The sequence below is a fragment of the Bombina bombina genome, chromosome 6 (genome assembly GCF_027579735.1).
Source record: "Bombina bombina isolate aBomBom1 chromosome 6, aBomBom1.pri, whole genome shotgun sequence".
Taxonomy (NCBI): domain Eukaryota; kingdom Metazoa; phylum Chordata; class Amphibia; order Anura; family Bombinatoridae; genus Bombina; species Bombina bombina.
This window is the reverse complement of record NC_069504.1, coordinates 195,533,816-195,558,745: the sequence shown is the minus strand read 5'-3', so window position 1 is coordinate 195,558,745 and position 24,930 is coordinate 195,533,816. Positions and strand designations below refer to the sequence as shown.

General features: G+C 36.4%; 1 protein-coding gene across 1 annotated transcript in view; it reads right to left on the bottom strand.

The window, feature by feature from the left end:
* DOCK4 (dedicator of cytokinesis 4) overlaps positions 1-24,930 on the bottom strand; it is a gene marked incomplete at its 5' end in the record, with an annotated part of 608,904 nt that overhangs the window by 105,453 nt on the left and 478,521 nt on the right. The window contains 3 exon segments of the mRNA XM_053716722.1: positions 9,574-9,660; positions 10,577-10,743; positions 19,600-19,741. Of these exon segments, the coding sequence (XP_053572697.1) occupies positions 9,574-9,660; positions 10,577-10,743; positions 19,600-19,741 (396 nt within the window).

Below are 24,930 nucleotides of genomic sequence, written 5' to 3'. Positions count from 1 at the left end.
TGGTCATGTTAAATATTAAAGAGACAATAACCTCATTTTTACAGAAATATTAAAAGTGCCTGAAAAGTGTCCAAAACTGCTCTAGAAGTTTTGTAGTGTGTGTATATGTCCACAGGCAGCATAAATCATGTGTACATGTTCATTCTTATATCCAGTGGGACATGAAGGTTAAATGTACTTACTTATCAGTACCATAGTCTACTGTGGTAGGTCAGCAATACAGAACTCCCCTCACACCATCTTGGAGGCAACATTTTGAGAAATTCTGAGAGTGGGAGGGATTAAAGCTCTGGTACGTTGGGGTGTTTTTGCCTGCTTCTAGAGTGCAATCCAAAATGTGATGATCTTGTGGAGTCTTCACCATTATAAAAGAAAACACTACTTGAAGACAATTCTCAGATGTTTTGTCAAAGAGAAATCTCTGTATCTTGGGGATTTGCAGAAACTTGACATATATGTGTGATGATTTTATATGAAGCCACAGAACATAAAAGAAAAAAGTTCCTGAAGTCATCTGTTATACTGCTATGAAACTGAACAAATATTAAAACATAGATAGTCTAAATCAAGACTCCCCAAACCCAGAAGCAGGAGCCACCAGTTCCCTAAAATTAGGAACTAGAGACCTGGTTGTTTAGAGTCCCCTAAACATCCATAAGTTTCCACACTGGCCACCACCAGATGCACTTAAATATTAGCTAGGTGTAACTGGATAATTTCTAGGCCTTGTTATTATAGGTGAGAAATTAATATACACACATATATATTCTCAAAGCGATGGCCAAATGTTTCTGGCTCCAAAATATAGGGGCTCGCTCGTAGATTTTGAACAAATTTGTTTAACCATAATTTACTATCATTCTTTATGCACGAATTCTCTCATTATATTTACAAAGTGTCTTTGTAGATAAATGTCAGTAGCAATGTAAATTTAAGGGGACATTAAACACAAATTGTGAGCTGCATGGTAAAGTACCTTTCTGAGAAGAATTTTGCAACAAATAATTCAGCTTTATTTTGTCAAATGAGCATATTACTTTATGGGGGTTTTTTATTTTTATTTTCACTGATTTCCCTGTCCCCCAGAACAAAAAAACTCTTGCTAACAACAATCACGAATCTGAAATATCTTTGCACATGTGCAGTTAAAGAAATAGACTGAGGTAGCTTGCCCTCTTCTATTCCCTTAAGGTGTTTTAGCACTGATTTAGCTTAGTTAATTAGTAAAAAATGTATTTAACAGACATAATACTTTAAAGTCTTTACCTAATACCTAAATATAAATATATATTTATATATACACTATAACATTAACACCTAAACTACCTTGTATGGGCACTGCTATTGCAAATAATAATTTCCTATCATGGTTGTTGATGCGAAATGGATAACCCATGTTAAAAAGTAAATGAGTACAGTTAATGTTAGGAAGGAGTGGAGAGGGTAAATAAAACTTCTAAGATAAATTAGCTGAAAGCATAAACCCAAGCCTCCATGGGAGTAAGTGGAATAAGTATCATTTTCAAATGTATTTTACAGCAAAAATAAATGTATATTGCAATAATGTTTCATATTATAAAGAAAGATTTTATGCGTTGTTGAAATGCCAAGTTTAATGGTCCTTTAAGGTATGTTCAACTCAAAATGCAATTCTCATAAATGTATTAATAAATAAAAATGAAACAATGTTAAAATATACATTCCTTATTAAGAGTGTTTTTATCTGTAAAATATCTTGATTTTATTGTAAAAATGTGCACAGGACCCACACTCCCTAAAGAGGACAAAAACAAATTCTGTAAGTGAAGTATACCACAAAAACAGCAAATTACCTGAATTTCCTACATCCAGATTGTGGCTAATTAGGGCTATTGTACTGCTCTAAGCAATCACTATTTAATATTAGTAGCTGAATCAGGCAGTTTGTACTTAAAGCAACATTATTGTAATATACACTAGACTTGTGTATTCAGCATTTGTGTTCAATGCCGACTGCGGAAGTAGAGGTTTTTTTCATTATGTTCGGCTCTTTTTGGATTTGCACAGATTTTAGTGTGCTTCACATTCATAAGATAAAATTCGGCCCTATTAAAGATCCAAACATAACGAAAGTCTGCCTACTTCCGCAATCGGCTTTGACTGAAAATGCTGAATGCACAAGTCTAGTGTGCACAGTATAAAAAAACTTTGCAATATGCTTTCATTATGTGCCCACTTAAAATTGAACTCGGAAAAGTGTGGGCTTGCAAATTTTCAAGTGTATACTACAGACTTCACCAGCCTAACCCAGCTACATACATGTCCTTAAAGGATAGAATTTTTTAAAAGATAGATAATCCTTTTATTACCCATTCCCCAGCTTTGCATAACCAACACAATTATATTAATATACTTTTTACCTCTGTGATTACCTTGTATCTAAGCATCTGACAGCCCAGTGATCACATTATTTTTTATTTATTATCTATTGACTTGCTTTTTATCCAATTAGTGCTGTGTTTTCCTGACTCTTAAATAACTCCCCGGGCGTAAATACAATGTTATCTATATGGTCCACATGAACTAGCAGTATTCTGTTGTGAAAAGCAAATAAAAAAGCATGTGCTAAGAGGCTGTCTTTAGTGACTTAGAAACAAGCACAAATTTAGAGGTTTAAATGTTATAAAGTATGTTGGCTGTATGTAAAGCATGGTCAGACCATTTTACTCTTGGCTGCACACCCTGCTTAGAGTACAGCTTTGTCATTGTTTTGCCGACTTTTTTTACTTTTATCTTTTTGTACTAATACAATTTATATTTTTTTATATTTGGTGTTGGATCACACTGGACCTTTGTTTATTTTTCTTAAGTCTGAGGAGCACTGGTGCTCCTTAACTTTCCAGGCGACCACACCTCCAGAGCCAAGAGCCTATCGCAAGCCACGCATGCATTACCCGTGAAGTCACAATGTCAGATTGTACACACAGATTGTGACCACTGCCTAGTGGAGGAGTCAGGTAAAAGAAAGTTTGCCAAAGCAGATGCTGGGCTAGAGAGAAGTCTCCTGCCGCAACCCCTGACGGATCTGGCGGACACCACAGCAGTGAGTCCAGGTGTTACCGCTCACAGAGTGGGAAACAAACACACCAGCGTTTTGCTTCCCCTTTCTACACTCACCAACACCGAACACTAAACAGGGGTAGGAGGGATATATTCCTGGTCCCCTGAATTTGCCTAGAACCAGGTTTGGTAGATGGGTGGGAGGAACACCCGGATTCTAAAGTTTAAAGTTTACAGTGAAAGAGGTAACTACAGGGGATGAACTCTCTCCCTACTGATGTGACGAGTGATATCATATGTTTATTACCTACGGGTATATCCCTATTGGATACCTTCTCTTTTTTACTATAGTAAAAGCATTATCTATCTTTTTAAACAATAACAATTTTAGCGTAGACTGTCCCTTTAACTGATCTCAGCACAGGTGATAAGATATTTTGCAAAACAATGTAGGTTTTGCAAACAAAATGACAATGGCTAGTTCTTCCAAGTAAGGCAATTGATGGGGGCAGTTTGGCCACTGATAAAATATTTGTAAGTTACTTTTAAACATGGGTGGGTTGGGAAGTAGCACTCCCTTATGAACAGCTCTTCCAGAGGAGGTTTTAAGTGCGACAGGTTCACTGAAGAAAGCATAGCCGCTATTGTGACAGAATGTGGTTGGAAAACCACATCCCCGGACACCATGCTTGGCACAACGTTTGCAGCCTATGGGAAACCTTTGCAAACCTTTGCAACCTACCACACCTGAAAAAGTTGCAATAAAAAGGTGTTAATGAATTCTAGAAAATTCACACAGATAATTTATTGCAAGACTACAAAAAAGTATGAATCTTAGCTCTAGCCTCTCTAGGGGCAAGCACAATTTTTGCAGCAATATAAACCATGAATGTATACTGTAATGTAGTTTCATTTGCCTTAAATAACTTAGTTGTCTGACATTTTAAGCACTAATTATTGTGGGTTAGAGTTATAGTTAAAGGGACAGTAAAGGCCAAATTAAACTTTCACGATTCAGATAGGGCATGTCACCTTAAACAATTTTCCAATTTACTTTAATCATCAAATTTGCTTTGGTCGTTTGGTATTCTTAGTTGAAAGCTAAACCTAAATAGGTTCATATGTTAATTTCTAATCCCTTGAAGGCCGCCTCTTAATGCATTTGACAGTTTTTCACAGCTAGATGGCATTTGTTCATCTGTCCCATAAAGATAACAATTTGCTCATGCCTGTGAAGTTATTTAAGAGTCAGCACTAATTGCCTGGAATGCAAGTCTGTCAAAAGAACTGAAATAAGGGGACAGTCTACAGATGCTTAGATACAAGGTAATCACAGAAGTAAAACGTATATTAACCCTTTCGTGACAGGGTTAAAGTGCCTACATCGGAACAACTGTTCCGATGTAGACAAATTGAAACTACGCGATCGTGCATACGATCGCGAGATTTCAATTATTGGATCGCATCTGGGGGGCGTCCCTACAATCCTAGGAACGCCCTCCAGACCGTGATTAAATCCCTGAAGCACAGAAGGCTTCAGGACAGCCGTTAGTTATGACGTTCCATTCCGTCATAACGGCTTTAAAGCCCAGTCTAATTATGACGGAATGGAACGGCATAACGGCTTTAAAAGGTTAATATAACAGTGTTGGTTGTGCAAAACTGGGGAATGGTAAATAAAGGGATTATCTATCTTTTTAAACAATAGCATTTTTGTTGTTTACAGACCCTTTAAAGGGACAGTATACTGTAAAATAGTTTTCCCTTAATGTGTTTACAATTGCTTTTTTTTACCAACTGTAGAGTAAAAATGTATGAAAATTTGCTTTTTAAGGTTTATTTGTGTATATTAATTCTCTGATTTTGTGTTTTGAAGCCACAACCTAATAAAATGGGTTGAGCTTGTAGGTATAATCAGATCTCATTACTTTATCATATTGTGTACATATACATTCTTCTTTATATTATATCTGTGTCCATAAACCAATCACCAGTACTTGGAGAGAACAACGAAAAATCAACATTTTATTACCTTATCTCTGCTATAACCCACTGGGAGTATAATCTCTTCTGCTGGCTGTGTTTACAAAGCTTATCTATAACTGGGACCTGCGGCCACAAACTTTCAGAATAGGTGGGGACACCACATACTAAATCAACTATTTAAAATGCCAATATAAGGGTAAAGGAGCTACTTCTAAACAATTTAATACACTCCAGCAGGTTAAGTGGATCATTGGGAACAAATTAAATTGGAGACATTTTTTAACTGTTTAATTCACAGTTACATTTTAGAGCAGACAGAAATAAAGTATTCTGACAATATATTACTGTATTCCTTTAAAACAAATAAAAGCATACTTGTGAATCTCATATAAAATAAAATAAAAACACTATTATTGCTTAGCAGAAAAAAATGAATGAAAATCCAAGGCCGTCCAGCTCAGGAATGTATAAAAACAAGAGTTTTATTTGCAATATTAAAAATAGGCAACAAAGCAACATGATAACATCTGACTCCACACAGGGAGTGTTTAAGCCAAAGTAAACATGGTCTATTATTGTTTGTCTTAGTCAAAGAAAGAGACAATGTTTTTTTTTAATTAAATTCTTCTAATTTAAATTTGGATTTCTGTCACCACTTTAATTTCTATTTTATTTTTTTTCAATTTTGAGTTAAGCTTTTCACACCAAAAGTAGCATATACTGGCTCAATACAATGGGATGCGTGAGTCACAGTTCTTTCCATACAAGTATGTTCATTTCATACAGGATTGCACTCAATTCATAATGTAAAGAGCGCCTAAGCAAAAGGCTAGGTGATATATGTAAAACACAATCTGATAGAAATATGCAGAAAATTATGCAAAAAAAATTATTTGGATAATGCAATATCCAGCGATCATATAGCTAAAAACACATATTAACATATAATAAAATCATGGATCCATGAAATAAACATGCATAATAACAGTTAAAAATCAGTAAAAAATAGTACATATTTATAGCAAATATACTTCGGGTATGTGATGCAAATCAGTGTCCAAAACAGTAAAAATATGTGATGAGTAAGTGTTCAATATCCAAATTGAAGAGAATCCAAACTGAAGAAAATCCAAGAAAAAAAAAAAATATAAAAAAATGTGAAAAAATATGTGAAAATATAAAGGCCTTTTATAGGCTGAAACGCGTTAGCAAAGAACTGGTAAGCCTATTTTTAATACCTTATCACAGTGTTACAGCAACTCTGCACTATTGTCTAATTTTTTTCCACAGGATACTTCAGGATCGTCCCGTTTCAATCACTAGGATACAAAGGAAAGTCACCAACCAACTCAAAGGGATCTGATATTGGACCCACATCGCTTTATCCACTCATAGCAAGTTTTTTCTATTTTTATTTTTATCTTCATTTTTGCGTGTTACTTTTTGCATATTTTTTGCACATCATTATCTTTTCACATTTTTTGAAATTTTTTTTATATATTTTTTCTTGGGTTTTTTTCAATTTGGATTCTCTTCAATTTGGATATTGAACACTTACTCATCACATATTTTTACTCTTTTGAACACTTATTTGCATCACATACCCGAACATAATTTTCTGCATATTTCCATCAGATTGCGTTTTACATTAATTACCTAGCCTTTTGCTTAGGCGCTCTTTACTTTTCTCTTCCACATTGGTTACTTTTAGGTTCACTAGGAAACCTATTGTAGAGAGCTGTAGGTGCCTTTATTTGTGCTTAGTCTATTTTCTTTTATACTCACTTCATAATGACCAACTTCCTTACACATTAAGTCACAGATCAATATTTCAGAATCCGTATACATTTATCTAATTTGTGGCCACTGTGTTTGCCCACACACCAGAAAACCCTCAAAGCACATATCTTTAGTTATGTTTCATCCCGGGCAGCAAAAAACATCATTTATATCTTATCTGATAAATACATTTATTTCACGTGTGGCCCTCTGTACTACTTTCTTTTCTATAGGTGGTGAGAGTCCAAGATCTGTTACATATGGGATACACATTCCCACCAGGAGGAGGCAAAGTCTCCCAAACCTCAAAAGCCCACAAAACCCCTCCCACCTCACACATACCTCAGTTTAAAGTGTAGCCAAGCAGTGAGGTGTAAGAAGGAGTAAGAGCCAAAAAAAGGAGCCAGGAAAAAAGATGTGCTTTAAACAATACAGCCTCAAACAGGTGGGTACTCGTAGGGCGAGAGTCCACAATCTGTTGCATATGGGATCTAATACCCAAGTTGTGGAAGCCCACAAGCAACAATAAGGAGAGGGATTGAAAAAACAGATTTTTTTTTCTCTGCGAAATTAAATCCACAACCCAAAAGAAAATATGTCTCTTACGACAAACTCAAAATATAGGCACAATCATCAAACTGAGACAACTGCCTGAAGGACCTTTCTATCAAAGGCTGCATTTGACGAAACAAAAACATCAAAATGGTAAAATTTAGGAAAGGTATGGAAAGGAGACCAAGTGGCTGCTTTGCAAATTTGATCAACTAAAGCCTCCTTCTTGAAAGCCCAAGATGTAGCAACCGATCTAGTAGAATGAGCTGTAATTTTCTGTGGCAGAGGCTGACCTGCATCCAAATAAGATTTTTGTGTCAAATGTTGTAACCAATAGGCTAAAGAAATAGCAGAGGCCTTCTGACCTTTCTTAGGGCCAGAAAAAAGAACAAACAGACTAGAAGATTCAATGCTCTAACAACAGTACAGAGGGCCACACGTAGCCCATGGGCTACTAGTTGGCCATCCCTCACTTAGATAATCAATCTAAATGATTCATGAGGATTTCACATTTGCTTTTGTCAAGTGAAAGATAACTTTTAGCTACATGGGAAATGCTTAAAACTTTTTTACCTATTGAAACATTCAGCATAATCTGCTAATGTTTAGGGTATACATTGTGGATGAACAATTAATCAAATTAAATTTACTATCCAGTGACAGTTTTGATAACCCTAGTATTATATGTGGGATTGTGTACTTTTCTATGTCGATTTAATTTACGTCCCTTTATCATTATTTTAAATGTATCTAATGTAAATCATTTTGGTCTGTGATAGTATTATAGCAAGATCTCTCAGAATGTTGCATTAAAAAAAAAGTTTCTGATATAACTATTGAAAAAGATTATTGTTTGTTAAAATGCAGGTAATAAGAAAGTCAAAAACTGTTAAACAAATGTTTTTTTAATAATTAGAACAATTATTTCATTGACTATCGAGAAGCACATACAAACCTAAAACAAGAGATTAAAGGGACAGTCTACTCCAAATTTTTTATTGTTTAAAAATATAGACAATCCCTTTATTACCCATTCCCCAGTTTTACATAACAACACAGTTATATTATTATACTATTATTATACTACCTCTGTGATTACCTTGTATCTAAGCCTAGTCTGACAGCCCGCTTATAACATGGCAATTTATTTATTATCCTTGATATGTATTTTAGCAAATTAGTGCAGTGTCCGGCACAACTCCACGGGAGAGAGCAAAAGGTTATCTATATGACACACAAAAACTAGCAGTCTCTTGTTGTGAAAAGCTAATAAAAAAGCATGTGATAAGACGCTGTAGTGGCTTAGAAAGGTAAAGGCATTATCTATCTTTTTAAACAATAACAATTTTGGTGTATACTAATCCTTTATTAAAGTTAAAAACACACCCAACTTTAATATTATTTAGAGGGACAAAAAAATGATCCCATTTAAATTGTTCCCAATGATCCATTTTACCTGCTGGAGTATATTAAATTGTTTACAAGTAGCTCCTTTACCCCTATTTTGCCTTTGAAATAGTTAATTTAGCTTGTGATTTCCCAACCTATACTGAAAGCTTTGATACTGGAGTCTCAGCTATTGAATAGCCTAAGTAAACACAGCCAGCAGAAGAGATTACACTCTCAGTGGGATGCAGGATAGTTAAGTAATAAAATGATAATTTTCCATTGTTCTCTCTATGTATTGAGCTTTAGTTTTCCAGACAAATATTAGATAAGGAAGCAAGTGTGTGTACACAAAGTGATAACATAATGATATATGATATTACCTGAAGCTCAACCCATTGTAATAGGCTGTGATTTAAAAGCACAAAACCAGCTACTTCATATACACAAATAAACCTGAAAATGCAATGTATCATACATTTTATACTCTGCAGCTGGTATAACAACAAGTCGTTGAAAATATATTAATATAAAAACAATTTTATAGTGTACTGTCCCTTTAATTATTTTCATATAATGAAAGGAATGTTCAAATAAACCCAAGACAGTATGCAAATATAACTGCAAAAAATAAACAGGAATGTGTTTATATGTTATTGTTCTGAACACTGTAATTGGCTGCTTTGTACCATGATAAAGATATGTAAAGGGCAGCATAATGTATCACTACTTACTAAAGCAAGAAGACTTCTAAGTGATGTAAATTTATATTTACTCTTGAGGTATAGTCTGTTGTTATTAAAGCAATTTTAATGTAGTATATATACTCACTACTTCACGCTTTTCCACTTCAAACCAACGCGATATTCCAGGTAAGCTCTGCACCAACGTCAGTGCGGTTCTTTCCACCCAGAGACTCTTAAAAACAAGATACATTTTTATTTAATGACGAAAAGGAAAAACGAAATGCCTAATGCAATGTCTATAAAGCCTCTGAGCTATATAAATACTTCTTATCTAAAGAATCCAACACATTGCTTACACTGTAAGATTATGCTTTTTGAGTCACAGTATAAATGAGCAACAACTTGAATGTCATTGCCCAAAGGCAAAAATAGTGATGGAAGCTGATGATGACCTTTTATCTTTAGGAGCATTTCTCTAAGTGACAGAATGGATATGTGAGCAAAATGAAACATTTTACTCCTAGCTATTTTATGCTTTATGCTATATAAAACTAGATTCATTGTAAATCCATGAACATAAATAAACACATATTGTTAATGCCACCGTTTTAAAGGACAAAAATGCAAAGCAAAAATAGCCTAATGTGTTAGAGCATGTTATTATTGCCCTGTTGATTGTATTTAACGTTAACCCTAACAGAGGTTACACACATAGTTAAAATCAGCTGCTCAGCGCAATGCACTTCTGCTCCAGAGCAGAGCAAAACATGGTAATTGATTGATGGCTATGCACAAATGTGCACTTAAAGGTTTAAAAAGAGCACTTGCACTGAGGAAGCAAATGATAAGTTAATGAAACAGCTGCATATAGCTTACACATGACAGGTTCAACTACGTATAGCACCGGGGTGGAAAAAACATTTTAAACATATTTTTCTGTTGTTATTTTATTGATATCCAATTAAATAATATTTTAGAGCATTGCATTTTCTTCCTTTCATACTTTAAATCCCATTGGCTGCCAAAGAGGGCTACACCAGCAGGCCCTTTTCAGGAAGGAGGTAACAAATATTACTGAAGGGCATTGAGTCATTGTCAATTTACTGATACTTTTGTTGGGTTCACAAAAATAGTTACATGCTACATACCTTGAATTCATTCTCCTTGTCCTTGGTCCCTTTATGAAAAGGTCTATCATATCGGAATCTCCAGATATGATTAACTTTATAGAAGCTCTTGATATTATCAGGAATGCCCTCTCTTTGCAGAACCTCCTGACTTTCAGGTATGGGAGTAACTGCATAGATCTGCAAATCTTGATAAAACTTTAGTTAAGGAGTTTACAGAGCAAATCATATATTTGGTATTAACTATTTATGAAGAAGCATAACTCAAGGTGAAATTTTGGGGTGGAAACAGAAAGTAATATACTCTTATTTTAATACATCAGTTACTACATGGATATGTCATTGTTCTTTAAAATGAATGACAAATTATTTTCTGCTTGCATCTAAGAGTTATCTATTTCCTGGTATACTCTAATACTATAAAACATAGCTGTAAAAATGTAAAAAATGGAATGTTCTTTTGAAAGTATTGTATAATGGAATTTGTTCTGTCCAAGCTTTAAGGAAGTAACAAGTCTATTATCTGTTTAAAAAGCTGTTGAAACCGAGAAAACATGCATGATCTCCGTGCTATGTCTGACCAAAAATAATTATAGGTGTCAGTAAGAAAATATAATTTATACTTCACTCATTAATCAATTTCTTTCATGGTGGTGCGAGTCCACAATCCATTACTCCTGGGAATTATACTCCTGGCCACTAGGAGAGGGCAAAGACCCCAAAACTCTGAGAGCCCATAAAACCCCTCCCACCTTACTGGAAACTTGTCTGACGTATAGCCACCTTACTGGAAACTTGTCTGACATATAGCCAAGTCAGAAAGGAAGAAGCTAGGAAAAGAAAATAAGAGCAATACAAAAAAAAAGGCAGGGAAAAAAGCAGTGCATTCTTGAACAGTCATCAAAATAAAAAAAAAAACAACCAATGATGGCAAACACCCCCACAAGAGAAATTAATTTATCAGGCAAGCGTAAATTATATTTTCTTTCAAAAAGGTGGTGAGAGTCCACGATCCATTACTCCTGGGAACTAATACCCAAGCTGTGGAGTAGATCATAATCTGGGCAGGACCAGGTTTATACTTCTCCAAATATATTAAATATTTAATGCCGAGAAACAGCTGCCTGAAGGACTTTCCAACCAAAATCTAAAACAGAAGAAGCAAACACATAAAAATGGTAGAATTTAGAAAAAGTATGTAGCTCCCTAGCAAATTTGATGAACCGAGGCCTCATTCTTAAAGGCCCTAGAAGTAGCAACTGATCTTGTAGAATGAGCAATAATATGTTTAGGAGAATACTGACCCACCTCCAAGTAAGCTTTATAAATTGAAAGCTTCAACCAAGAGGCCAAAGAAATGGTAGTAGCCTTCTGACCCATCCTAACACCAGAAAAATGAAGAAACAAGCTAGAAAATTGTCTGCAAACCTTTGTAACCTATACATAGAACTTTAAAGCTCTCACAACATCTAACTTATGGAGAAGCCTCTCCTTAAAATTCTTTGGATTAAGACAAAAAGAAGGAACAACAATCTGGTAAAAAACAAGATAAGGAGGCTCACAACAAAGAGCAGACAATTCAGAAGAAATAGCCAAAAGAAACAATATCTTCCAGGACAAAAACTGAATACCTGAATCAGGCATAGGTTCAAGGAAGAGAAATTGGTTTAATCATAGGCTTAATCCTTACTAAGGTGTGACATTTTTTTGAACATAAGGAAATTTAGCAATTGTGAAACAAGACAGAAAGAGCAGAGATCCAACCCTTTAGAGTAACATCAGATAAACCCTTATCCAAAACAGCCTGAGAAATTGAAGAAACTGAACCCATGATCTGTACACCAGGAAATAAAAGCTGTCCAAACATTGTGATAAATTATCCTAACCACAGGTTTACGGGCCTGAACCAAAATATCAATGACAGAATTGGAAAAACCTCTCTGTCTTAAAACTATGCGTTTAATCTCCATGCCATCAAGTTTAGAAATTTTAGATCCTGATGAAAAAATGGACCCTAAAAAAGAAGGTGGTGATGCAGAGAAATAGGCCATTGCTGAAAACTGGACATCGGTTCCAGATCTGCAAACCAAGTCCTGCGAGGCCAAGCTGGAGCAATCAGAATTACTGATGAGACCTCCCTGCTTGATCCAGGCTATTACCCTAAGTAACAGAACAAAAGGAGAAAAAATGTAGGCTAGACCAAACAACCAAGGAGCAACTAGAGCATCCACAAACCCCGCCAGAAAACCCCTGGAAATCGCAAATTATCTGGGGAGCTTGCTGTTCAAATGAGAAGCACTCAGATCTACTTCCGGAAGACTACTCAGGTCTGCAATCTGACTGAAGACTTCCAGATGAAGAGACTATTCCCCTGGATGAAGCGATTGATGACTGAGAAAGTCTGCTTCGCAATTACTTACCCTATGTTATATGAACTGCAGAAATTACGCAGGAATTGATTTCTGTCCAAGTTAGAATTTGGAAAAACCTCCCTCATAGCCAGGGAACTGTGAGTTGATGATAGATGTAAGCCACTGCTGTTACATTGTTTGACTGGAAACGCAGAAAAGTCTCTCTTTTCAAGGCCCTAATATTCAAAGATTCTCCAGCTTGGAGAGAAATCGTAGTTCAGGCTTCACAAAGGCTGAACTCACTAAGTTTTAAAAAGAAAAAGGGGAACTCTCCAGCACTGCAAGATCTCTCTCATTTATGAATGTGAAGCAGAGACAAGCCCAGTGAACTATAGAACTGCTAATATGAGAGTTTTCCTACACTTACACTTTGTACTTTGTATTTTAAATTACTATACATTTCAGATTGGGTCCTTTCAGTATTATTGCTTTTAATATTTGCACATTCTCATTTCTATTTTAATACATTCAAAGTTTGAGCTAGCAGTAATTTTACACATTTTTGAGTATGCTTTAAAAGTTTCTGTGTTACTTTGTATATTTTTGTGTATCCTTTACAAATGATATTGCAATTTGTATTTTCTACATTGTAAACTGACAGTTTCAGAAAGTGGGAGGGACAAGGCAGTTCCCTGGGCTGAACTGTGAAGCTCCCAGAGTATGTCTGAAGCTCTCTCACAAGAAATTTTGTAAGCATTTTAAGCAAGCTGGTGTCGCCAGCTGTATGCAGGTGAAGTTTGCTTAAAATTCACAATACAATTAAACTATCAGAAACACAATATATACTAAACTATAGATAAAAGCAAGTTAAATTGTAGTGAAAACATTTCAGTTTAATTTGGTATTGATGCAAACTGAGCTTTATATCAGCCCCAGGGGTTCTCCAGTTGCCTTCTCTCTCCCATGTGAAATTTTGTATCTCAGAGAGCTTCATTAATTTCTATGTAAGGCATCTCTCATCGATTTCCAGGTTCCTCCCCTTTCTAAGAAAATGCATTGAGTTCTGCCACAGTGAAATCAGTACTAGACGCTCTCTGCAAACTAGGGAATGTTTGATTATCTTGCTCATAGAAAGTAATTAAGCTGACAGTTTTTCAGTTTTAATTTAAATAAGAGACATGCAAAGTGTAATCTAATTTGTAAAAGATACACTAAAATATACAAAATATAAGCCTAACTTGTTAAAGTTACACAGAAACTGTGAAGGTATAATCAGAATTTGTAAAATTGCAATCTTAAATACACTGCTGTATACAAAATAAAATACAAAATAGAAAGTTCAAAGTTTATACACTGCTGTATACAAAATAAAATACAAAACAGAAAGTTCCAAGTTTAAACGTAATACAATTTAATCTGAAGTGTAAAGTGATATAAAATAGAAAGAACAAAGTGTAAAGGCAGCTGAATTGTCATGTCATGCACTGCTATATTGCACTGGGCTTGTCTCTCCTTCACATACAGAAATGCAGGGAACTCCCCTTGGAAGTAAAGCAAAATATGCAATTAGAACATTTCACTAGGGATCTTGCAGTGCTGGATGATCTGCCTGAGAGGAAAGGTTTTGAATATCAGGGCCCAAGAGAGGCCAAAACGGAAGACCCCTGAAAATTGCATAGAGCTCCAAAATATTTATGGGCAACTTTACCTCCTGAAGTACACAAACTCCCTGTGCTTACTTGGACCCCCACATTGCACGCCAACCTGAAAGACTAGCAACTGTCAAGATCACAGTCCAATTTGGACAGACAAAAGATGTCTCCAGAACAATGGACTGATGGTTGAACCACCTGGAAAGGGGATGTCTTATTTTGGAATCGAGAAGAATCCAATTGAGTGTAATCCTTGCACCACTGACGAAGCATACAAAGCTGCAGAAGCCTCATGTGAAACCAAGAAAATAGAATTTCATGTGAGGCTGCTATCATAAGACATAAAACTTCCATAGAAAGATCTACAACAAGGAGAATGAACTGACTGAAGAGTCACACAAGCTATAAGTAACTTCAACCTTCTCTGTTCTGTCAAAGACAAGGTAATGGAGGCTGAGTTAATTATTATGCCCAGAAAAGTAAACCTGGACTGAGGGGACAGAGAGCTCTTTGGAAAATGTATTTTCCAAACATGCTTTTGAAGAAACAACAAAAGTTTGTTGGTATAACATAATGCTAATTGTAAAAATGGAGCCTGTACCAAGATACTGTCCAGGTAAGGAACCACTGACACACCTTGAGCTCTTATCACCAATTAGACCTTTTAAAGATTCTGGGAGTGGTAGCCAGACCAAACAGAAGAGCAGCAAACTGAAATACTTCTCCAGAAAAGCAAACATTAGGAATTGATGATGATCCCTGCGAATAGGGATATGAAAATTGGCATCCTTCAGATCTATAGAGGACATGAATTGTCCCTGTTGAACAAGAGGAAGGATAGTTTGAATGGTTTCCATATTAAAAGAAGGAACCCTGAGAAACTGGTTTTCAAATCCAAAACAGGTTTTCATGTCTCTTCCTTCTTGAGAACAAAAAAGAGGTTTGAGTAAAAACACTAACCCGGAACTATTATACCCATAGACTCCAGATCTGAAATAGACTGAAAAAGGTTCTTGCCTTTATAAGATTACATGGAATAATAGACAGAAGAAACCTTCCCCTGTAAGGCCTTGATCTGAAATCTATTCTGTATCATTTGGAAATATTAGACAGAACCTAAGAATATTGAACAGAATGAAACCAAGCTTCCTGAAAAAGGCGTAATATGCCCCCTACCCAAAAATCTGGATCGGGGGCCCCGTCTTCATGTAGACTTGGTAGGGGAAACAGGATTTTTGGACTGTTTAGATCTGTTCCAATTAGGGTTTGGCTTCCAGGAGAAACTGGATATGGAGGGCTTCTGGTTTTAAGATTGATGAAATGAACAACATTGGTTAGAAGCCCTGGATTTACCTTTAAACTTCTTATCCTGAAAAAGACAAGCACCTCCCCCCATCACTGTAGAAATAATGTCATCTAAACGAGGTCAAAACAATATTTTTCCTTTAAAAGGAAGGACAGAAGTCTAGATTTAGAAACCATGTCAGCAGTCTATATTTTCAACCATAAGGCCCTTCTAGTCAAAACTGATTGATCTTAATAACATTAACAACAGCATTGCAAATTAAAGCATTAGCTATTTTAAAGAGTTGATTAGAAAACTGTTCATTATTAGAATCCTCAGAAAGTTGCTCATATAAAACCTTACGCCAAAGAGTAGAGGCTGCTGCAACATAAGCAATAGCAATTGCTGGCCTAAAAATAAAACATGCTTGTAAAAAGACCTATCTATGAAAATATTCTAATTTCTTATCCACGGTTTCTGTAAATGAGGTAGTATTTTCCAGAGGAATAGTAGCATGTTTAGCCAAAGTAGAAATATCCCCATCTACTTTAGGAATAGTTTCCAAATCTCTAAATTAGAAGCAGGTAAAGGAAACATCTTTTGAAATCATTAAGTTTGATTAAAAGGAACACCAGGCTTAGATCACTCTTTAGAAATGATCTCAGAGATTGCATTAACAACTGGAAATACTTCAGGTAACTTAACAGAGGACTTAAAAATTAAATCCAACTTTTTAAAAGACATCCTCAGGAACTCCTAAAAGAGAACAAAGGTGTTCAAGCTTAAACAAAAAAAAGAGGAAGATTCAGTTTCCTGACCATAGACTGACTCTTGATCATATGAAAACACTTCACTCTCAGAGGATAAATCAGAAGAAATAGGGCCTGGAGCATTCAGCTTAACAGACTTTGATTTACTAAAAACAAAATAACCTAGTAAAGGGATTATAAGAAACCAGCTTCTTACATTTACTAAGAGGGGGAATGGCCGCTAAACATCTCAGATATATTAGAGCGTAGAAAATATTTAAATCCTGGAGCAAAATCTGAAGAACTCCTCTGTTTAAAACAAACAGAGAGAGGATAGATACTGTTAGACGCAAGAGCAGCATTAGACTTATCTGAATGTGTAAGATGATTCTTACATGATTTGCAAAGCTAAGCAATTTAAATTGGTAGGAAAGTGTTCAGAGGATATAGCTTCTAGGGTACTAGTAATAACAGAAGAGGAGAAAGAATGAGTATGCTCCATAATGAAAAATAACATGCAGGCAATGAGAAAATTATATTAGAGATAATGATTTAAGCAATAATAGGTAGGGTAAATAAAGCAACCTTACACACAAATAAAGCAGCTATTGGAAGTAATAAAATATTAACCCCTCACTAGAAACTTAAGCAAAACTTCAGGAGCGTTGAACATCCATAGTATCAGATGAGTGCTAATGCATAGAGCGTCTGAACATCAGCTGTACACTGAGACTAAACACGTGAAAAATGAGGAACGTTAAAACACCCGACACAAAAAAATGTCAAACATTACACCTAGAGGTACACATGACGAGTGGAAGGAATAAAAGCCTGAAAAAAATCTGACTTGCGCTAAGTAAAGGTGAAAAAAAAGGCACGTGCATAAGCCAAAGCACGCTAAGCAGAAAGAGCTTAAACAAAAAAACGAATGCACAAAAAACCAAAGCGCGCAAACAAACAGATGCCTTATTTTTCAAATAAAGATAGCAAGAGAATGAAGAAAATTTGATAATAGGAGTAAATTAGAAAGTTGCTTAAAATGGCATGCCCTATCTGAATCACGGAAGAAAAAAAATTGGGTTCAGTGCTCCTTTAACGTAGGGTGAAATACGAAACCTACATATTCAAACCTAAAAATGTTTTGTATAATGCTCCCCAGACTGTTATATACCCATATTACTGGACTTACCATAAGTGTGAAAGCAGAGGATCTAAATATATAGAGTATAACCTTGAACCAACAGGAGTAGACTAGGGACCGGTTCCTTTGACACCTTTGGCATGCCTGTGACTACCTACCATAGAATGTTCTGTCCAAGCAGTAGCTCTCTTCCAACTGGGTCTCAAACAGGTCTGAGCATTCTTCTCAAAAAAACAGGAGCACCTGACTTCTTAAACTTCCTCTTATGAAGGCAAATACAAGACTGGTCTCCAAAAGGGTGGGAGGTGTTTTAATGGCTCTTGGAGTTTTGGGATCTTTGCCTCCTCCTAGAGGCCAGGAGTATAATTCCCAGGAGTAATGGATCGTGGACTCTCATCACCTTTATGAAATAAATATAATGTATGTCTGGGCCTTCTTAATAGTGTACAAATATAGCAGCTATTAAAGGGACATAATACAGGTAGCCCTCAGTTTACGCCGGGATTAGGTTCCAGAAGGAATGGTTGTAAATCGAAACCGTTGTAAATAGAAACCCAGTTTATAATGTAAGTCAATGGGAAGTGAGGGAGTTAGGTTCCAGGCCCCTCTCAAAATTGGCATAAGTAACACCTAATACATTAGTTTTAAAGCTTTGAAATGAAGACTTTAAATGCTAAACAGCATTATAAACCTAATAAAATAATCACACAACACAGAATATATAATTAAACTAAGTTAAATGAACAAAAACATTTGCTAAACAGCATTATAAACCTAATAAAATAATCACACAACACAGACTTTACTTGGATTTTTCTGCAAACAGTTCTTTCTATGCATTCCAATCTGGACTGATTTATAGACAGGAAGATCTTGTTCCTTTGCAAGCTGCTCGATAGCTCAGGTCTGGTTAAACTGATTAATTTCAGCTTGCTTGGCTTGCATATCTTTGCTGCAACACAAGCGGACAGCTCCACCTACTGGCTATTTTAATCAATGCACTGCTTCTCAATGCTTTTCAATAGCAGTCACATGACTGAAAAAAAAATGTTGTTATTCTGAAACGGTGTAAATTGAACCGTTGTAAACCGAGGGCCACCTGTACTCATATGCTAAATCACTTGAAACAGATGCAGTATAAATGTAAAAAGCTCAGCAGAGTTAGTGCTGTGTAAAAAGTTATACTCAGTTACTGCCCAGCTGCAGGTAAAACATTTTTTAAAAAAATTAAGAAATGAACAGCAGCCAATCAGCATCAACAGTGCTGAGGTCATGAACTCTTTTACAGTGATCTCATGAGATTTCACTTAACTCTCATGAGATTTCATTGTAAACTTCTTTAAGCAGAATAGGGAAATAAGATGAGAGTGCACGTAAGCTTGCTCCTTCCACTGTACCGGGACAGACATACTAATTTGCTGCTTAGAAGTCCTTTACAATGGGATGTGGCTACTGAGAAACTTTTTACGTAAAATATCTTTCTTTTTTACATAGAGATGTTCAGGTGATATTTTCTAGTCAGCTTTTTACAGCTATGCTGCATCACTTTCAAGTGTTTCAACATTTGGATATTATGGCCCTTTAAAAGAATGTGACCATAGTAATATTGCAGCTGACATTGCAGCTGGAGGACAAAAAAGATGGATAGATGAAACTAAGGGCTGGCTCCTATGGGTTAACCCAACCCCCAATCTCAAATTCTAATCTCAATCACTAATGACACATCATTGCAGTAGTATCTCATAGACATTAATATTTGGCATGTACAAGATCTCCACCCACAAGATTATGACTGCAATATAACGGGCGACATACCTATTATGCCTCCCAAGATGAGTTGAAAAGGCTTTGGTAATCTAAGGATACATTGTGCTTCTGCTTGAGATATGGTCTCATCTGGAGGGTTGGCATGTTGCATTGCAATAGCATGGGGGAATTCAGTAAGCATACGCTGCTGGAAGGCTTCTAATCTCTCATAGTCATGTCCTCTGCAAACAAATTCCTTGTTCTATAAAGAAAAAGAAGTCATGTGATGTGAACATTAAATAAAGCAGTGTCCTATAAAATTATATATATATATATATATATATATACATACACACACGTGCATACATACAGTAGTGTCTAAAAAAGTCCACCGTTACCTGGTTTAATAATAATTAAGAATACATTGAGACATCCGTTTATTTGATATTGCCATTTATCTGAATATAATCTTCACACTTTTACACTCTATGGCCTAGATTTGGAGTTCGGCGGTAGCCGTCAAAACCAGCGTTAGAGGCTCCTAACGCTGCTTTTGGCCGCCCGCTGGAATTTGGAGTCAGTGATTAAAGGGTCTAACGCTCACTTTTCAGCCGCGACTTTTCCATACCGCAGATCCCCCTACGCCATTTGCGTATCCTATGTTTTCAATGGGATCTTTCTAACGCCGGTATTTAGAGTCGTTTCTGAAATGAGCGTTAGAGCTCTAACGACAAAACTCCAGCCGCCTGAAAATAGCAGGAGTTAAGAGCTTTCTGGCTAACGCCGGTTCATAAAGCTCTTAACTACTGTACCCTAAAGTACACTAACACCCATAAACTACCTATGTACCCCTAAACCGAGCTCCCCCCACATCGCCGACACTCGATTAAAATTTTTAACCCCTAATCTGCCGACCGCCACCTACGTTATACTTATGTACCCCTAATCTGCTGCCCCTAACCCCGCCGACCCCTGTATTACATTTATTAACCCCTAACCTGCCCCCCACAACGTCGCCGCCAGCTACTTAAAATAATTAACCCCTAATCTTCCGACCGCAAAGCGCCGCCACCTACGTTATCCCTATGTACCCCTAATCTGCTACCCCTAACACCGCCGACCCCTATATTATATTTATTAACCCCTAATCTGCCCCCCTCAACGTCGCCGACACCTGCCTACACTTATTAACCCCTAATCTGCCGAGCGGACCTGAACGCTACTATAATAAAGTTATTAACCCCTAACCCGCCTCACTAACCCTATAATAAATAGTATTAACCCCCTAATCTGCCCTCCCTAACATCGCCGACACCTAACTTCAATTATTAACCCCTAATCTGACGACCGGAGCTCACCGCTATTCTAATAAATTGATTAACCCCTAAAGCTAAGTCTAACCCTAACACCCCCCTAACTTAAATATAATTTACATCTAACGAAATAAATTAACTCTTATTAAATAAATGATTCCTATTTAAAGCTAAATACTTACCTGTAAAATAAATCCTAATATAGCTACAATATAAATTATAATTATATTATAGCTATTTTAGGATTAATATTTATTTTACAGGCAACTTGGTATTTATTTTAACCAGGTACAATAGCTATTAAATAGTTAAGAACTATTTAATAGTTACCTAGTTAAAATAATAACAAATTTACCTGTAAAATAAATCCTAACCTAAGATATAATTAAACCTAACACTACCCTATCAATAAAATAATTAAATAAACTACCTACAATTACCTACAATTAACCTAACACTACACTATCAATAAATTAATTAAACACAATTCCTACAAATAAATACAATTAAATAAACTAGCTAAAGTACAAAAAATAAAAAAGAACTAAGTTACAAAAAATAAAAAAATATTTACAAACATAAGAAAAATATTACAACAATTTTAAACTAATTACACCTACTCTAAGCCCCCTAATAAAATAACAAAGCCCCCCAAAATAAAAAATTCCCTACCCTATTCTAAATTAAAAAAGTTACAAGCTCTTTTACCTTACCAGCCCTGAACAGGGCCCTTTGCGGGGCATGCCCCAAGAATTTCAGCTCTTTTGCCTGTAAAAGAATAAATACAATACCCCCCCCCCAACATTACAACCCACCACCCACATACCCCTAATCTAACCCAAACCCCCCTTAAATAAACCTAACACTAAGCCCCTGAAGATCTTCCTACCTTGTCTTCACCATCCAGGTATCACCGATCCGTCCTGGCTCCAACATCTTCATCCAACCCAAGCGGGGGTTGGCGATCCATCATCCGGTGCTGAAGAGGTCCAGAAGTGGCTCCAAAGTCTTCCTCCTATCCGGCAAGAAGAGGACATCCGGACCGGCAAACATCTTCTCCAAGCGGCATCTTCGATCTTCTTCCATCCGGTGCGGAGCGGGTCCATCTTGAAGCAGGCGACGCGGATCCATCCTCTTCTTCCGTTGTCTCCCGACTAATGACGGTTCCTTTAAGGGACGTCATCCAAGATGGCGTCCCTCAAATTCCGATTGGCTGATAGGATTCTATCAGCCAATCGGAATTAAGGTAGGAATTTTCTGATTGGCTGATGGAATCAGCCAATCAGAATCAAGTTCAATCCGATTGGCTGATCCAATCAGCCAATCAGATTGAGCTCGCATTCTATTGGCTGTTCCGATCAGCCAATAGAATGCGAGCTCAATCTGATTGGCTGATTGGATCAGCCAATCGGATTGAACTTGATTCTGATTGGCTGATTCCATCAGCCAATCAGAAAAATCCTACCTTAATTCCGATTGGCTGATAGAATCCTATCAGCCAATCGGAATTCGAGGGACGCCATCTTGGATGACGTCCCTTAAAGGAACCGTCATTAGTCGGGAGACAACGGAAGAAGAGGATGGATCCGCGTCGCCTGCTTCAAGATGGACCCGCTCCGCACCGGATGGAAGAAGATCGAAGATGCCGCTTGGAGAAGATGTTTGCCGGTCCGGATGTCCTCTTCTTGCCGGATAGGAGGAAGACTTTGGAGCCACTTCTGGACCTCTTCAGCACCGGATGATGGATCGCCAACCCCCGCTTGGGTTGGATGAAGATGTTGGAGCCAGGACGGATCGGTGATACCTGGATGGTGAAGACAAGGTAGGAAGATCTTCAGGGGCTTAGTGTTAGGTTTATTTAAGGGGGGTTTGGGTTAGATTAGGGGTATGTGGGTGGTGGGTTGTAATGTTGGGGGGGGGGGGGTATTGTATTTATTCTTTTACAGGCAAAAGAGCTGAAATTCTTGGGGCATGCCCCGCAAAGGGCCCTGTTCAGGGCTGGTAAGGTAAAAGAGCTTGTAACTTTTTTAATTTAGAATAGGGTAGGGAATTTTTTATTTTGGGGGGCTTTGTTATTTTATTAGGGGGCTTAGAGTAGGTGTAATTAGTTTAAAATTGTTGTAATATTTTTCTTATGTTTGTAAATATTTTTTTATTTTTTGTAACTTAGTTCTTTTTTATTTTTTGTACTTTAGCTAGTTTATTTAATTGTATTTATTTGTAGGAATTGTGTTTAATTAATTTATTGATAGTGTAGTGTTAGGTTAATTGTAGGTAATTGTAGGTAGTTTATTTAATTATTTTATTGATAGGGTAGTGTTAGGTTTAATTATATCTTAGGTTAGGATTTATTTTACAGGTAAATTTGTTATTATTTTAACTAGGTAACTATTAAATAGTTCTTAACTATTTAATAGCTATTGTACCTGGTTAAAATAAATACCAAGTTGCCTGTAAAATAAATATTAATCCTAAAATAGCTATAATATAATTATAATTTATATTGTAGCTATATTAGGATTTATTTTACAGGTAAGTATTTAGCTTTAAATAGGAATCATTTATTTAATAAGAGTTAATTTATTTCGTTAGATATAAATTATATTTAAGTTAGGGGGGTGTTAGTGTTAGGGTTAGACTTAGCTTTAGGGGTTAATACATTTATTAGAATAGCGGTGAGCTCCGCTCGGCAGATTAGGGGTTAATAATTGAAGGTAGGTGTCGGCGATGTTAGGGAGGGCAGATTAGGGGTTAATACTATTTATGATAGGGTTAGTGAGGCGGATTAGGGGTTAATAACTTTATTATAGTAGCGCTCAGGTCCGCTCGGCAGATTAGGGGTTAATAAGTGTAGGCAGGTGTCGGCGACGTTGAGGGGGGCAGATTAGGGGTTAATAAATATAATATAGGGGTCGGCGATGTTAGGGCAGCAGATTAGGGGTACATAGAGATAACGTAGGTTGCGGCGGTTTACGGAGCGGCAGATTAGGGGTTAAAAAAATATGCAGGGGTCAGCGATAGCGGGGGCGGCAGATTAGGGGTTAATAAGTGTAAGGTTAGGGGTGTTTAGACTCTGGGTACATGTTAGAGTGTTAGGTGCAGACGTAGGAAGTGTTTCCACATAGGAAACAATGGGGCTGCGTTAGGAGCTGAACGCTGCTTTTTTGCAGGTGTTAGGTTTTTTTTCAGCTCAAACAGTCCCATTGTTTCCTATGGGAGAATCGTGCACGAGCACGTTTTTGAGGCTGGCCGCGTCCGTAAGCAACTCTGGTATCGAGAGTTGCAATTGCAGTAAAAATGCTCTACGCTCCTTTTTTGGAGCCTAACGCAGCATTTGTTTGAACTCTCGATACCAGAGTTAAATTTATGGTGCGGCCAGAAAAAAGCCCGCGGAGCGTTAACAGCCCTTTTACCGCCAAACTCCAAATCTAGGCCTTAGTGTGTGTATATATATATATATATATATATATATATATATATATATATATATATATATATATATACAAATATATATATATAACCAAATATAGTGGTAAGTCCAGCACTTTCTTGGGTACCCCTTCACTGGGTATAGCTTCTAGTAGGTTTACCTTTGCAGTGCACGTTTGCCTTGGAGGCCTGCCATGCTCCCATATACAATTTCCAAAGTAGACAATGGCAACAGCACTTTTCTTTAAAACACTTCTTCTTTATTAAAGTAACATTTTAGGATAAAATACAGCAGTGTTTTAAAGAAAAGTGCTGTTGCCATTGTCTACTTTGGAAATTATATATATATATATATATATATATATATATATATATATATATATATATATATATATATATATATATATATATATATATATATAAAAAACACAGGATAAATAGAATGTCAGGGGATAAATCCACTAACAAGCCTCACTAGCGCTTCTTATATAGACACCTAAAATACTAGGAGCATTCACACCTAATACTATATGATAAAAAAGGTGGAAAAGATTACTATAAATGATAATATCAAAGAATAGCAGCCTCTACTAAATATAAGAAAGGTCCCTCAAACCTCTTCAACCACAAAATAAAATACAAAAAGAAGCAGGATGGCCTATACAAAAGATACTATGCATACATAATAAATATACACGTGACCAAATAA